Source organism: Hyperoodon ampullatus, assembly GCF_949752795.1.
Source record: "Hyperoodon ampullatus genome assembly, chromosome: 11".
Lineage (NCBI taxonomy): Eukaryota > Metazoa > Chordata > Mammalia > Artiodactyla > Ziphiidae > Hyperoodon > Hyperoodon ampullatus.
The window spans coordinates 8,090,468-8,108,132 of NC_136924.1; the positions used below are offsets into that span (position 1 = coordinate 8,090,468).

General features: G+C 37.6%; 1 protein-coding gene across 7 annotated transcripts in view; it reads right to left on the reverse strand.

The window, feature by feature from the left end:
* PPFIA2 (PTPRF interacting protein alpha 2) overlaps positions 1 to 4,485 on the reverse strand; it is a gene marked incomplete at both ends in the record, with an annotated part of 446,629 nt that extends 442,144 nt beyond the window's left edge. For all 7 annotated transcript variants that reach the window (XM_079715018.1, XM_079715015.1, XM_079715013.1 and 4 more), the window contains one exon: positions 4,237 to 4,485. In XM_079715018.1, the coding sequence (XP_079571144.1) occupies positions 4,237 to 4,485 (249 nt within the window). The remainder of the gene's footprint in view (positions 1 to 4,236) is intronic.
* Positions 4,486 to 17,665: the final 13,180 nt, after the last annotated feature.

Below are 17,665 nucleotides of genomic sequence, written 5' to 3' on the forward strand. Positions count from 1 at the left end.
TTCCTAGAACAAACAAAGTCTTGGCTAGGATGAGAAATGAACCAGACAAAGATATTGAGGAAGAACTTATGGGCAGAAAGGAATATGCTTGAAGGAAAAAGACTGGAATAGCATGATGTTTGTCAGGACACAGCAAGCAGTGTGCTATTATTCAAGCAAACAATGTGACACATTTAGAAAAGTGGGAATGTTAGGAGCTAGAGCAAAAAAGAAATTAAGGGTCAGGTGCCAAAGAACAGAAAAGAATAGATCTGAGGATTATTTAAGAGAAAAAAACAGTATGGCCCAATTCAGAGATGGGGAGGAAAACAATTAGCTATGAGGTCTCTCAGGTGTCTGGGTGAGGAGTTAGAGCAGATTTGGTCGAGTGGGAGGCAGATGATAACTGAGTTTGGGCATGTTGAATCTCAGGTTCCATGGAACATTAAGTGGATCTGTGCATTAGAAAGGTAGAAAATCGGTGTATAGCTTAGAAACATAAGGCCTAGAATGTGGAATGATGTGGAATTATCAGTCCTTGTTAAACACAGTTACACTCCATCACATAATGAAAAAGTAAACAATATGACTACAAAATACTTTTCATGGTTAGGATTGTTAAAATCACTGCTGCATGTGTTCAGAAAAAATGTTATAGGAGAGAAAATGACTAAAGCAAAGCACTAAATCATCAACAACTAAAAAATATTGTATAGGCAATTGAAAACATGATATGTCATAAAGTTTGACTCTGCTTTGAATTCTATCCCATGTTTGCTAAAACAAATTTTACTTTTATGTTATTGTAGTAGTTTTCAATTTTACATAATTTGTTTCTGCCTCAAAACTCACATTTATGGGAGTCATTTTGTAAATGTCAAATGCAATGCCACCAAACAGCGCAGGTACATTGCTCACAAAATATTTTAAAAGATTCAAAGATACCAATTAAAGAAGAATTTTATATTCCTCTATTACTTGCAAAAAACTTATAGCTCTAAAGTTACAGATGAGGTTATTAAATACTTGCTTTAACAAATGACAGGACCATCACTATCTTTAAGGACCTTTGGATTGCTAGGGGTATTAAATATTTCTAATTGTAGAATACAAATAAATATTGAAAAAATGTGTCAAAGTATTTATAAAAGAGATTGGAACTATAACCATCTAAATGTAAAGGCTCATAATCCCTAATCTATAATTCCAAAACTCAAATACTCTGAAAACTGATATTTATTTGTAAGTATATTGCAAACTTGATTGGTGGCAAAACCAGACCATACTAACATGAGGTCATTTATAGTCTTTATATTTTCCACACAGTAAGAATATTCATAGAATTCTCTTCAGAAATATGTGTATAATTATAGGGTGCTTCCCAGAATCTGGCTAGTGGAGTGTTCCATAGTATACATTGTACACATGCAGAAAATTGGGGAAACTCTAAACTTTAAAACACAAGGGGTTTAGATAAGAGATTGTGCACCAGTATAATTAAAATTCAAGGGGCTTCCCTGGTGGCGCAGTGGTTGAGAGTCCGCCTGCCAATGCAGGGGACACGGGTTCGTGCCCCGGTCCGGGAGGATCCCACATGCCGCGGAGTGGCTGGGCCCGTGAGCCATGGCCACTGAGCCTGCGTGTCCGGAGCCTGTGCTCCGCAACGGGAGAGACCACAACAGTGAGAGGCCCGCGTACCGCAAAGAAAAAAAAAATTCAAAAAATTTTAACTTAGATGGTATTATAATCTAGATTTTCAGCATAACTGAATGCTACAATTAAAATATTTTCATTCCTGTTCTTTTAAGAAGAGATTTATCTATGCAATATAGTTATGTATGAAAACATTTCCAGTTTTCTCCTTTCCTCCCAAATACCTTGTTCTAATATTTTATTTTTATAACATCCTTATAAAATAGTCAACCATGTGTTTATAGACAGAAAAAAAATTTAAAAACCAAATTATTCTTAGAATCACCTTGATAGTGTTAGGATCCCAAATTGATAGCATCAGGCTTAAATAAAATATAAGAAGATAACTGTAGGAGGAATAATTGTGTAGTCCTACACTTATGACCAAAGAGTCAACTTCTAAGAAGAGTGTGGGGAAATTGGGGAATACATGGCATTTATGCAACTCAATTATAAACTTCAGTTGTCTGCTGTTCTAATACATAATAAAAGTATGCTGAATTACCCCCAAATATAATACAATCCTATATTTCTTAATGAAACACTCTGTCCACAAAGAGAAATGATTGCCCCATTCTGTGCTTGTCACAGAAGGTAATGAATAGTGTGATTGGTTCTGAGACTAATCCTGGTTAACAACATTAACCAACTCAAATAATCTTTGAGGAGAGTAAGCATGATGATAATCATTCTAGAAATCACCTTATGAAGAACAATTGCAAAGACTGAAATGTCTAGCTTGAAAAATATAATTCTTAGTGAAGATATGATAGCTGTCTTTTGAAATGAATCAACATATTCTGTGATTAAACAAATTAGTGTACCAACAGGTTAGAGTTATTGGAAATAGTATTGCATCTCAACACAAGACAGACTGAAAATGAAAAGAACCGGGACAGGAGTTATGGAATTACCTAATGGGAATGTGACAGAGCATTCTAGGTGATCCTTTTTATTCTGAGAGTCATGAATATCTCAACATCATACTGCAAGTTAATAGTATGGCTGGGTTTAGAATTTTATCAACTTTGATTATATAATTTCCAATGTTTATGAAAAGATATTTCCTACAAGACATAACTTCATGGAGAGAGGTCAACTCTTCAACATTTGCTATACTGTCTTTTAAGTAGAGGGCCAATCAAACTTGTATTTAAAAGAAAAATATAGGGCTTCCCTGGTGGCGCAGTGGTTGAGAGTCCGCCTGCCGATGCAAGGGACACGGGTTCATGCCCCGGTCCAGGAAGATCCCACATGCCGCGGAGCGGCTGGGCTCGTGAGCCATGGCCGCTGGGCCTGCGCGTCCGGAGCCTGTGCTCCGCAACGGGAGAGGCCACAACAGTGAGAGGCCCGCATACCGCAAAAAAAAAAAAAAAAACAAAAAACAAAAAAAAAGAAAAATATAGTTTATTGAGGGGTGATTATTAAAGACGTCATTCATATTCTATGATTTTTTTCATACCTAAAATAAACACAATTATGCTATTCTTAGAGAGTTGACTCATTATTAAATTTGTATATAAATTAGCTGAAAATCCTTAAAATGTTGTTTTTTCTATAAAATAAGACATATGACAATAGTATATTAAAAATAACATCGTTGGGGCTTCCCTGGTGGCACAGTGGTTGAGAGTCCACCTGCCAATGCAGGGAACACGGGTTCGTGCCCTGGTCCGGGAAGATCCCACATGCCGCGGAGCGGCTGGGCCCGTGAGCCACGGCCGCTGAGCCTGCGCGTCCGGAGCCTGTGTTCCGCAACGGGAGAGGTCGCGGCAGTGAGAGGCCCGGGTACCACAAAAAATATATATATATATATATTATTTTTTATAATATTACTGCATATAATAGTAATATTATTATATATACATAATGCATATAACATGTTATTACATAGTACATATAAAATAATTATTTTATAAATATTTACTTAGAAAATAAAATTGTTAAAATCTAACAATTTTAAGTTTGTGAGAATAAAGCTGAACTTTTGCCTTTTCTCCTATTTCCAAAATGTTTTCTTTTAAAAAGAAACTGGTCAAAATGTTGTTTTCAGAAGAGAGAGTAATACATCAATAAGTTCAAGAATTTTAAGCAGGTGTCAAGCATTATTAAAGAAAGACAAATAAAAAATATTGGACAGCACACTTCCAAAGTACTATTATTTCCAAAGACAGACTACATAACTGAAAATGTAAAATACATATTTCCAAATGTCATAACAGTGTTTAAAAAGTAAGAAGGAGAAAACTATTCCCCATTCTTGTAATTAAAAGCTGATCAACAGGTAATTTTCTACCTCCACCAAAAAACAGATAAAATTTTCAAGAGAAAGACCAGATAGGAACTCATGTTTCAAATCCCCCACCACCGAAGTACCACAGTTTTGTTTGAGGCAAGGTTGCATGTGAATTAATTATCTATTCTTAAGTTTTTCTCACCAAAATTTGCATATCATATCTACTAAGGGCAAAAGTAATTCTAAGAATGGGAATAAAGCAAAGCTTATTTAATTCTTATCACATTTTCAGTTGCAGTAGGAAGGACAGAAGCTCCCAGGAGGCATACCTGTGGCAGGGCTGAATTGAGCTGTCTCTGGAGCGAATCTCTGTCATAGATGACATCCTGCAGTCTTTGCTGGGCAAGTGAGAGGCTTTCTTGGGTTTCCCGAAGGGTGTCTAGAAGACGATCCCTTTCATCTAGCATATTCACCATCAGCTGCTCAAAATGGGAGTCTGAGTCCGAGCCACTGCTTTGGGACCCCCTTTGGCTCATTGGGGTGTCCTCATTAATTGTGGGCATCACTTCACACATCATTGCTTAAAGAAAGTAAAAGGGAGGGAAGTCTTAGTAAAAAAATGATTTCCAGTAATCCCACCTGACCCTCAACTCTCCAAACTCTTTGCAACTCATCAACCTAATTGTCTATTTCTCCTCTACCCACTGCCCCAATTCCAATGATGCTGAAAGTTTTGACCTCAATGAAATATGATTCACTGACTTCCTCCATCTAACATGCTTTCTCTTTTCATGACAGTCTAAATATCTCCTACCCACAAAACACAGCTTGAGTTCACCTACTTCTCAAAGTTTTTTCATGATTAACCCCACCTAATTCAGTTTATAATAAGATGTTACTAAGCTTATTAATTGATTACCTTTCTTTCCCTGCAAGTTTACAAATCACTTATAGCTAATACCTCCATCTTACCCTTATTCGTTATTATGTTGTTAACAGCAAGCATAGTGTCTGGCATTTAACAGGTGGGAAGTAAATGATGTTTGTATTAAATAATTGATTGAATTAATGTTCATTCTGTCATTTAGAAAATCCCCAAATAATTGAGTATTCATTTTATATAAAAATTAGCTTTTACTTTTTAATTTTATCAATTAATTTTTTTCACACAACTAACTTAAAGCTTCTTGACTTTACAACTCCCATTTTATTATTGGGTTGGCCAAAAAGTGCCTTTAGTTTTTAAGTAAAAATAAAAGACACGTTTTTCATTTTCACCAAGAACTTTATTGAACGGCGTATTCACCCTTTTGTACCACTACCTTCTGCCATTTTTCAGGCAACTTCATAATTCCATCTTCCCAAAACTTTTTATCTTTTTGAGCAAAGAACTGTTGAGGTGCGTTTTACAGTCTTCCAGGGAACTGAAATTTTTTCCATTAAGAGAATTTTGTAAAGACCTAAGTAAATGGAAATCTGAAGGTGCAACGTCTGGTGAATACGGCGGATGAATCAGAACATCCCAGCCAAGCTGTAACAGTTTTTGCCTGGTCATCGAAGAAACGTGGTCTTGCGTTATCCTAATGGAAGATTATGCATTGTCTGTTGACTAATTCTGGACTCTTTTCGTCAAGTGCTGCTTTCAATTGGTCTAATTGGGAGCAGTACTTGTTGGAATTAATCATTTGGTTTTCTGGAAGAAGCTCATAGTAGAGGACTCCCTTCCAATCCCACCAGATACACAACATCACCTTCTTTGGATTGAGACTTGACTTTGGTGTGGTTGGTGGTGGTTCATTTCACTTACCCCACAATCTCTTCTGTTCCACATTATTGTACAGTATCCACTTTTCATTGCCTGTCATAATTTGTTTTAAAAACGGAACATTTTCATTACATTTAAGTAGAGAATCGCATGCAGTCAAGAAGGTTTTCTTCACTTAACTTATGTGGAACGCAAACATCAAAGTGATTAACGTAACCAAGCTGGTGAAAATGATTTTCAGTGCTTGATTTGGATATTTTGAGTATGTCGGCTGTCTCCTGCGTGGTATAACGTTGATTGTTCTCAATTAATGTCTCGATTTGATCGCTGTCAACTTCAACTGGTCTACCGGACCGTGGTGCATCGTCCAGTGAGAAACCTCCAGCACAAAACTTTGCAAACCACTTTTGACACGTTCGATCAGTCATAGCACCTTCTCCGTACACTGCACAAATCTTTTTTTGCATATCGGTTGCGTTTTTACCTTTCTTGAAATAATAAAGCATAATATTCCAAAAATATTGCTTTTTTCTTTCCATCTTCAATATTAAAATTACACAAAAATTCACCAATTTTGATAAGGTTTTTTTAAATGCAGACCAATATGACAGCTGCCACATACAGTCTAACAAAATTGTTTTGAATGAAGTCAAAGATAACTAATTGCTACTAGAGCCAGCTTATGGAAAAAAATGAACAAACATTTTGGCCAACCCAGTACTTTTATATACTCTCTTCCTGAATTCCTACAGTAGTCTACACAGGGTAGACAAGTGATTCTGACTAAATTAGACATATGCTTTATGAAATAGACTGAGATGCATAAATTTGTTTAGGTTATTATACTACCAATTACACTTATTTCTTTGTTTCCTGTGAGCTGCTTTGTCTGGTTTCCATCCAAACAATACAAACTAACACTCTTTCAAATATTCCACAGAACAGATGCCATAAAGTACATTAGCTAATGTAGAAACTTCACATCCTAACTGCTAATCAGGAGTCAGTCATAAAATAAATGAATTGTTCAGAATATTTTTACATTATTTATTTAAAATAGAAAACACAGACATTAAGATGTAACATTGACCTATTGTGTAGCATCTTAAAAATCAGAAATTATCTTATTTTCTCTTTTCTATCTTATGTTTAAAAAAAAATCAAATCCATCTCAATTTCAGTTGTTGTACTGAGGCCAGGAGCTGTTAATTAGAGGGCTTGGTTTTGCAGAAGTCTGATGTGGAGAAAGGCTGGTTTGGCTATTGATCCTGGAGCATTCTTTGGTTTTATAATACATTGTCAATTCATTTTTCTGCCTACCTATTCCTGTCCTTGAGGGAAGTATTTCTGATGATATTTTCAAATAAAATATCAAGACTTAACAGCTCAATATTAATTGAGCTGTTAATTCTTTTTTATGATTCTTGATATAAATTGGGTTACTGAGGAGAGAATTCAATTATCTGTGAATAATTTGGTCAGGGCCCACTGAAATCCAGGAGAAACTTTTTGAAAGATAAAGGGAAGTATTTTGTGACTGATAGCCTATACAAAAGAATTAAGGCAGCGGTAGATTTTAGAACAATTCAAGGTAATGCTTTGAATTATTGCTCATCATTCAAAACACTGGGCTCCCTGAAGACAAGAACTTGAATTGTTCAATTTCTTATTCACCCTAAAATATAGAGCAGAGTAGACATATAGGATGTATTTAAACACAAACTCACAACACAAACATGCACACACTCACACTCATACACTTGATATTATTGTTAACCACTTAATGGATGATAATATATTTTTTGATTTTTTTTAACCTGAATTTCATTCAAACAATATCACAAAGATGGAAAAAATGAGACTCTTTTCTAACTGTTACAAATTTTCTTTACATTAATTAAAAAGGAATTGGAAAACAAAAATATGTTCCAACACATTTAAATATTTAAAGCAATTAGTTCACATACCATGCATAAAATCCACACACTGAACAGCTGTGTCATTCTGAGAAATCATTCTAAGGAGCCAATGTGTTTCTTTTTGACATTTAAGGTTAAAACAAAATACTGGGAGAGGAAATGGTAGCACAGTGACAAGCTGTGCCAAAGCACTTGCAGGGTTTAAATTTAAGGTTAAACATTTTCAAAACTGTATTTTAAATCATATCCTTCCTGAAGAAAGCTATTAGTCTGCCTCTACTCTGAATTACTTATAACAACTTTAAATTCCAAGGAAAACCATAACTGTAGTGATTACCTCAGCTACAGTTTTCTTCTGAATATTCTACCCTAATTCTAACAAACGTCATCGCCTTTAGACATTAGACATTCACAAACTTCAGGCTCTTAGATCAGTATAAAAGTTGGTCTTTGATTTAGTTAGTTGAAAGATGCTATGATGGGATTTAGAAAATCTACACTCAAAAGAACTTGATTCAATTCTACTCCCAAGGCATGTGAACCAGAGCAGCTCACTTCATGTCTCCAAACTTCAGTTTTCTCTTCTGTAAAGTAGGAATAATAATGCAAGCATTTATTTTAGCAAGCCCATTGTAGGGGTCCAATAGGATACCTGACTGAGAACAGATTGTTAATTTATAAAGGACTATTACAAATTCAAGTATTTATTTCTATTATAAAATGACCAACATTGATCTTTGCAGAAAGAGTATTTTACCTTTATGATTCATTCTGCTTCCATGCCTAAAGGTTTAATTCCAATGGGTGCTCTAAACTTTTCAAATTTAATTGAAAAAAAAAAATCAAGCTATGCAAAAGTTACTTAGGAAATAAGATGAATACATGCTTCTTTTTCCTCACAGTCAACCCAAATAAGTAAATCTAAAGTCTTCTCATCAAAATTAGAAGGCAAAAATTTGTCTGCAAAAAATAAGGCCACTTTCATGAGCTAGCTTAGTTTCTTGCAATAAAACAGAATCTTGAGATTCTGTCTAATATAAATTATAAAATAGTTGTATATTCCTTAAAATATAGTATAACTTATTTCCTAAATGCACATTTTTAGGTATTAAAAGCAATTAAAAATCTGTATTCAATGTAAGAGTCAAACACCCTCTTACAGAATGGATGAAATCTGAAGCAACTTGCATAGTACAGAAGGCTATGGTCATTCAACCTCTAGTCTATTTCATATACCGCTTTTAACTTTTAGAATCATTTTCAATATTAAAAACTGCAGTGTATCACATAATTCCTGAAAAACCAGAAAGGGCATACTAACAATTTGCTTTGGTATTTGTCTTTTCGTCATCCCCTCCCCAAAGTCAATTGATATATGAATTATGTTATACTCTTCTAGATGTTGATGCCCCCTGTTCATTAAATTACTGAAAGTTTCAAGGTCTAGTTAGAGACATTATTTTATTGTGAAAAGAAACAAAACAAAACACCTAGTTGGTTTAATTATCTCAGTGCTTAAATATAGCTTGAAGAATTTTATACCAGGAAAACCAACTCCCTGTTTCTTAGCACATAACCTTGACTGTCTTCTAAATCCCTCAGATTTCAAAATAAAAGTTTTGAATGCCCACTGGAGTCATTACCCAAGGGTTTTCAAGATCCAGTGTGTTTCTTAGCAATATGTGCTGTTCAAACAGTACCTATTCAGATATGACAGTGCTACAAAAGGCTTTTTTTCTGTCAATGAATCACTTTATTCAAACAGATCTTTAGGATTTAGATCCTACTAGAGAAAAAGATGTAATTATTCTCTGTAGTCAGTTTCTTCTGCAAAGATTTAGTCTTAAGAACTGACCTATCTCTATCTCAGTTAACCCACAAGGAATAATTCGGTGAGAGAAATCCTAGCCATTGTCTGATTACATTACATGAATATTCCTCCTCCTAGTTAACTCTTTGAAGTCCCCTGTCCTCGGGAAATATTATTAACCCCTTTAATGGAAGCATTTTGCACTCTCTTTACCCCAGTGCATTTACAGCTGGCCAAAGAGCCTGCACACACCATACGGCGGGCTGGACAGTTCTCTCTCAGCCACACCCCCACCCCACCCCCCGCCACCACCCTGAAGAAGTTGACTTCGTAATTTCTGCACCAAAACTGTTCATCCTGCCCAACAGGAGATATTCAAGTAGGGAGAAGGTAGAGAAATAGGAGAAGGGAGAGGATGGTGGTGGAAAGCAAGAGGTACGGAACAGTAATTGACAAGGAGGGAATCTGCATCTCATCTTCCCTGGGGGCGGGGTGGGGCCGGGGTGGCGGTGGTGGGTGGGGGAAGGGGTAAAAAAATAAAGCCGGGGTCGGGGGGGGAGCCGTGTAACTCAAATACAGTTTCTGTACCTAATGTCTGTAATTTCGGGTCCTGCTTCTTCAATTGATCACTGACAACCGCAGTCTCCGGCTTGACGAGCGGGGAGGCTCACACCCGGCACTCGTGGACCATTTCCCTAGCAACGCGAGGAGAAAGGCAGCTTAGACAGTCGGGTGCCCCGGCGTCCTCTGGAACGTGCCCCGGCTGGGTGGCGTGGCAGCAGCTCGGCATCTTCCCGCGGCTCCGTCAGCAGCCAAAAGGAGAAGCGTCCATCGGAAAAATGGCATATTACAAATTTTGCTTTGGGAAGCAGAGCTCGGTTCAGACCATTGTCAAAGGGAGGAGAGGGGGAGGCGTCTTAAAGCAGCAGCGGCCCGATTGCCCAAGCAGCCGCAGCTCCCCGCGTGCTGCTGGAGACCCGGGGAGCCGGCAAGTGGGGACTGGGTTTGACTTGTAGAAACTGAACCAAGCGACGCTGCTGTCCCTCCGCCACCGGGCCACCCAGAGTGTGGCCCCGAAACCTGAGCTTTGGGGAAAGGTGTGAGGACTATCTGGAAGGGAGTTTCTCCACCCAGTCACCCACCCGGAGCCCCTCTGGAGTTTATGGCTACTGCCAGGAGTTGGAAAGCTAAAGGGAAGCGAGTCCCCAGGGACGCGAGAAGCAGGGCAGGTCCCCTCCTGGCCCCCTGCCTATTTCCAAGCTAGGGTGTCTTATTTCACCTAAAAGAGGTGTTTCTTCTCCAGAAAGGCAAGCAGCCAGCCCCCCTACACCCAGCCTCGCCTCCTAGCCTCTTTGTAAGCCTCTTTGCTGGCATCAGCTGGCCCGGAGAAGCAACCTGCTGGGCGCCGGTGCGGATGCTATAGCGTCTTCTCTCCTTACTTGCCTTGTGCTGTTGCTGCTGCTGCTCCTCCTCCTCTGTCCCTCCACCCCCCCGCCCCCCCTCCCACCCACTCCTTGGCAGCCACCACCTCCTCTTCCTCTGAAACTAGGGCTTCCCCTGGAAGCTGCTGCAGTGGTTTCCACCGGCCCTTAAATAAATTCTGAAGTAATCACGTCTTTGCTCTCCTCCTCACGCACACTCGCTCGCGGATACACACGACTCCCCCAAAGCCGCTGCCGGCTCGCGCTGGTCCCAGCGCCCCCGGCGAAAGCAAGAACTGGGGATGGGCAGGTGTGAGAAGGGGGTACGTTCTTCCTCGCCCGGGCTTCCCACACACAAAGGTCTCTACAGGAAGGCGTGTGTTGGCCCACACTGCTGGGGACGGGAACAGGCTTGGGGATCTTCTGGCTCTCTGGCCTTGCGTGCTTGTCATTTCTTTAAGCGGCTTCCTTCTCCCAGGACCAGGGCATGGAAGTCTTGGTTGTAGAGACCTGAGTCAATCTAGGGTGTGGCGGAATCTGTCGCTTCTCATTACCTCTCCAGCTCTTTTCCATCCATTGCTTTGGCAACGAGAACTGTATGTTAAGTACTCCTTGCCCGAGTACATTTCAGCTTTGAGCAAAGTCTGCTCCCTTGATCTTTTCCAGTTCCCCCATTCCTATACACCACTTTAGGTATTCTCCTTTCTTTCTGCCTCTGCTGCCCATTCATTTAGACCCATCAGGAATAGGGAAGAAGCAGAAGACACAACTACTACCTACTCTAAGCAGAAAGGAAAGGTTTCAGTAAGGGAAGTTAAGACATCCTAGTTTTAGTGAAAAGGAAGATGGTATGCAAGAGGGAATTGGGAGAAGGGTTCAACATTGAGTATAATTTGGAAGTTGGTACAAATATCCTCATGAGGTAGTGCAATAAACCCAAAAGGTATGTTTCACTTTTGTGTAAAACAAATAGTTCAAAGCTAACTATAGAAATAGTATTCAAATACCAGCTCACTTACATTAAGTGCAGTATTCAGGAAACAGACTATTTTATTTTGGGGGCAGCATTTTAATTAAGTTAATGACCTCACAGTAGAATGTGAGCTCAAGCTCACATATTTACCCCCATCTCTTCTAGACTGTTATTCAAATTCTGCATCACAACGTAAACCTATTTAAATTAAGTATAAGAGTAATATAAAGATTCATTAGATGTCAACTGGAGCACTATCTCTCAAACATAATGTGCATATAGATCACCCATGGATCTTGTTATATTGCTGATTCTGATTCACTAGGACTGGGGTGGACCCTGAGATTCTGCACCTATAACAACTACCAAATGAAACCACACTTTGCATAACAAGTATCTAGATCACCCAATAAAGCTACCATTTGATGTTGACTTAAATACTCTTAACCACAGGAAAGCTCATTAAGTCACCAGGCATCCCAGTCCATTTTCATATAGATCTAATTTAATAATAGCTTTATCATACTAATCATATATCAGTACTCATAACTTTCAATCTCTGGAATTCCCCAAAAGACATAAAATGTTCTTTAAACCTCAGAAACCTTATTTTTAAAGACAGTTGAAATGTCTCTTTGTACAAGAATTCCTTCCTTATTAAACCTTGGTTCTAATTTCCTTGGTAATCAACATTTGCCAAGTACAGCCTCAAATGTTGTTAGTATTTCCAAGGAAAGTCTTGATTTGCCTGACTCCTATTCATATATTAAATAGAAGTATTAATTCTAAATATAATACCCACATATAATTGACACAACACAGTTAAAAGCTACCTGAGAGTTGATATCACAGAAAGGAACAGTTTGATAATGGATGGCAGGAAACAGTCATGGAGTAAAGAGTATTTTAGTAAGAAGAAATATTCTTCATGGTCATTCTCTGCTTAGAAACTATGTGTTCTCACATTCTCACCCTTAACACCACTGCAAAGAGCGTAAATAACATTTAGGCAATGTAGTCATCCCCTACACCAGTTCTTCTAGTTTAGTGGATGTCAAGTTTAGTAAGCAAGAGAATCTCTAGAGGGCTTGTGACAACACAGATTTCTGGGCCCCATGCCTAGAGCTTCAGATTCAGTAGGTCTGTGATATGGCCAGAGAATTTGCATTTCTAGTAAGTTCCCAGGTAATAGAATACTGTTAGGTCAGGAATCCCACTTTGAGAACACTAAATCAATAAATCTGAAGAAATTTGGGAACAAAATAAGTACAGAACAAGAAAACAGCTGATATTTTGCAGTTAAGGCAAAAAGGTCTCCCAAACAAATATAAAATGAATTATTATGCTGAGGCTATCTTCTACTCCTAATGGTTTTTGATAGCCAAGGATCAATGATTAAGATGAAATATGCTAGAACAGACTGTGTAGCACAGAGAACTCTACTCACTGCTCTATGGTGACCTAAATGGGAAGGAAATCCAGCAACAGGGGATACATGTATACGTGTGGCTGATTCACTTTGCTGTACAGCAGAAACTAACACAACATTATAAAGCAGCTATACTCCCATTAAAAAAAAAGATGAAATATGCTTATCTTCTAAAAAGTCAACTAGGTTTAGGCAGAGGTAGTGGAACCCACCTCTTTTATTAGTTTTAGTGCCTAGCATCGATGAAAAAATTTAATCCATAGAGGCATACACTATCACTAGGCACACTTACTAATTCTTCTTCCGCACATTGTATTTCAAATGTGGTCTTTTTGTCTATATGCTCTTTTAAGGGGAGCATGTCATACAACTACTCTCATTTTTACTATGGTGACCAGCCCTTCCATCTCTTTAGATATTCTGAATATCACATGGTATATTAGTAACATAATATAGTAATAATAATAAAAAGCACTGTCCTATTTTAAACCAAGGACGGTTTTTTATGTCAAGGTTAAGTGTACTAAGATCAGATGCCAAAGAAAATGAGCAATTAAGTATGGACCATGACAGTAACAAAGATTTAGTAAGTGTCAGTAAGTTGCCTTTTAAGTGCAAATATAATTTTGAAGCAAAATAAAGCAAATATTTATAGTTGTAATAGACATTTTACTTTCAATGTCACCTCATTTCAGCTATAGAGTTAACCGTTTATGAAAATATTTTGCCTGTATTCCCAACAGTTTTATTAACTGTTATGAGGATTATTCATATTCTGTTATTAATGTTAACATTATTGAAACAAATTACATTTTCTTATTATGCTTACTGTTGAATTTAAAATTTAAGATGGGTTTGAATAGATATTTTAATAACTCCCATCATACACTTTACCTACCTATAGTTTTGTGGGAACATGAAATTTATTTTATTTCCATTAAAAAATTAGGCCATGTGATATTATTACACTGTATTATTTAGAGCAGGCAACAAAACAATCCCACATACATAATGGGTCACAAAGCCAACTGAAATTTATTTTTTACTTTTTCAATATTCCAAGGTGAGAATTGGTGAGTGGGCTGCTTTCTTCCATGCAGTAATTTAGAGTCCTTTCTTGTCTGATCTCTACCATTTTCTTGGGTTTTGAACCCAGATGGTGGGAGAAGCAGCATACCCACTTCTAAAATCCTTGGTCCAGAAGTGAAACATACTTTTCTCATATGCCACTGGTGAGAATAACTCACATGGCAGCATTCCAATTACAAGAGAGCCTAGGAAAGTAGTCTAGCCTTAAGGACAGAAGAAGAATAAAGAGGATGTTGGTAAAAACTCATCCAGTTTCTCTCACATACTGTTTGTGAAAGTGATAGTGGAAATAAAAAGTATGTAGACGATATGTTTAAACTTTCTGTTATGTGTACATTTAAAAAAATAAATGCAATTAATTGGAATCAATGATCATACAATTAGTACCCAATTCTGTCACAAATAGTAAGCATTGTTTATTATATAGGTTTCATGTAACTTGCTGCATTTATGCTACACATTATTCTTTTTACCTGTCTAAAAAAGCAGACTGTAGAACATGAAAGTTATATAAGCACATAGTTGCTGATTCTTGTGCTTCCACACAAATGCATAAGTATCAATTCTCACAAGATAAATTTTGTAAAAGGCTACATTAATCAGCCTTTATCTATGCATTTAGATGAGATTACTGTAATGTGTAGCAATTTGACAAGTAGTCGCAGGGATTTCAACTTATAACTAAGGAATCTTAGTGTTCTAGAGGAGCAAAAACTTAGTTATTTTTTGAAGTCAAAGTGTAATAAGACAAGTTTCAGAGAATTTTATTATGCATCATTCAGTGTCTAGCATCAAATCTAAGAGCAATATGAGGGCACTGAAAACAAATAAATTAGAACAGTGATGCCTTATGAAATAACTTTTTCTCCTTTTTAAAGGAAAAATAATATTTCATGGGAAAAATCTATGTTCCTCTTTAGACTACTATGAGGTAAAATATTAAAGAAACATTCTAAATATATTTAACAGTTGTTTTTATCTAGAGAGGAGATTTATTCTAACACAAAGCCCCATAATAAAGATTTTAATTTTTGCTTCTGCTCCAATTCAGAGAGCCATGCTTTGGAATTAAAGAATCATGGAATTTTATGCTGTGAGTTTTACTATAACTCCAATCTTACAGATGAGTACTCAGTAGTACTAATTCCTCGGTTTTCTAGCTCAAGTACCTGAAGAAACTAGGCAGGTACAGCTTGACTTTTGATATCTACTTTTTGACTTTTCCTATTAAATATAAATCTTCCAGAACTTGACTCAGACTTATTTATGATTACCTATCTACTTTGATCATTGGTATCAATGATACTAATCCAATTATTTCTTTGAATCAATTGGCAACACAAATAAACTGCATGAAGTTGAGATTAGTGATCACTGCTGTTCTTTGGCTGAGAAATCATCGGAAAAATAATCACCAATGTGAAAATGAGCTTTTCCTTAGTGTTCACCATTTAAAGACATGTGCAAGCAGTTATGGATAGTAAATTAAATGATGAAAATAACTGATATGGGTAATCCTCATTTTAGATAGTTTAAAGATTCACAGAGCAATGAAGAATACAAATGTATGCTTTAGAAAGAATATGAATAGAAGACAGCATCTTCCATACTAACTAAGAATAATTTAATGATAAGTCCTAGATAGTTGAAGTCATGTAGAAAACGCTCTTCAAAATGACAGTTACGTGTAATGTCTTTAGCAATTGAGTCTTATATCCTGCTCAGTCTTAAATGGGGTGGACTCAAGTTCATAGCCCATGAATATGGAGGGTGAGATGTGGAAGGGAGTTCAAGACCATGTGGGGAAATGGCAAGTGTTTTGGTATTTATTACTGAGTGAAAAATTATTCCAACACTTAGTAACTTAAAACAACAGTCATTTTCTTATTTATTATGGTATCAGTTGGTCAGGAATTTGGAAAGTGCTCACATGGGTAGTTCTGGCTTGGAATTCCTCATGTGGTTGTAGTGTGATGGTGGCTAGATCTGGAAGAGGGGAGGTGTAGGCAGCTAAAGCAGCTGGGGCTGACAGGGGAGATCTCTTTTTCTCTCTCTAATCCCATGGCTTCTTTTTGTAATATTGCTAAATAGAATGATTTGGGCTTCCTCACAACATGGCAGCCTAAGGGCAGTCAGATATTACACCAAAGTCAAAAGAAGTAGTGAACAAGGTAGAAGCTCCTTCACTTTTTTTTTTTTTTTTTGTGGTACGCGGGCCTCTCACTGTTGTGGCCTCTCCCGTTGCGGAGCACAGGCTCCGGACGCGCAGGCTCAGCAGCCATGGCTCACGGGCCCAGCCGCTCCGCGGCATATGGGATCCTCCCAGACCGGGGCACGAACCCGTATCCCCTGCATCGGCAGGCGGACTCTCAACCACTGCGCCACCAGGGAGACCCGCTCCTTCACTTTTTATGACCTAGCTTTTAAGGTCACATAGTGTCAATTCCACCTATTATTGGATGACAGTCACAAGCCAACTTGGTTTCATGGGGAAGAAATATTGACCCCCACCTCTCAATGGGAGAAGCATCAAAAATCACATGGTAAGAAGAGTATTCTTGAAGCCATTTTTGGCAAATGCAGTCAACCACACCATCTACCTTTGTGAGATGTACAGTTGCTATTAAAACTATTCAGTTATATTAGATGAATAAATTTGTGGTTTGCAAAATGTAGGCAAATGTTTTACATTTAAAATGTTTTAAGAATAGATTAGTAACTGGTAAGTAAAATGTTTGTTAGACATGGGCAGCATTCATGGGAATTGCTAAGTATAAAATAAACAATAGACAGAATAAGATGGAAAGATCAGAGATACTTAATGCTCATGAAACATCTGGGTACCATATATTTATAATATGTAAATATATGTAAGAACAAATATACAAGAGTCTCTAAGTATTCAGGATACACAAGATACACATGAAAATTATCATTCATGAAGTATTTATTTGGCCACCCATTGGTGACTTCAGTTATCACCCTATATGCCTTCTGCCCAAGTAACACATATAAAATCCATAGCTGTCCATTAGGATAATAGGAGAGCTAGAAATATTGGCCAGGTGTATTTGTTCCTGCATCTCTCTAGTAGAACAAGTGTGTGTCATTTACCCAGAGCATCTTCTGCCTTTTTACCCCCAGCTCAAGCTTTAACTCTGGCCTTTGTAACCACATCATCAGTGAGGACGGTTGATATGGCAGAAAGAGGAACAGGACATTTGAACATAGATTACCCCAGCATTCAGATAGTGTGGTCCTTCCCCACTGCACCTTATCCCATCTGTGTTAATATATCTTATCTCTTTTCCCTTGTTTCTGTGTGTTTTTAACAGACTTGATAAAATGAGTG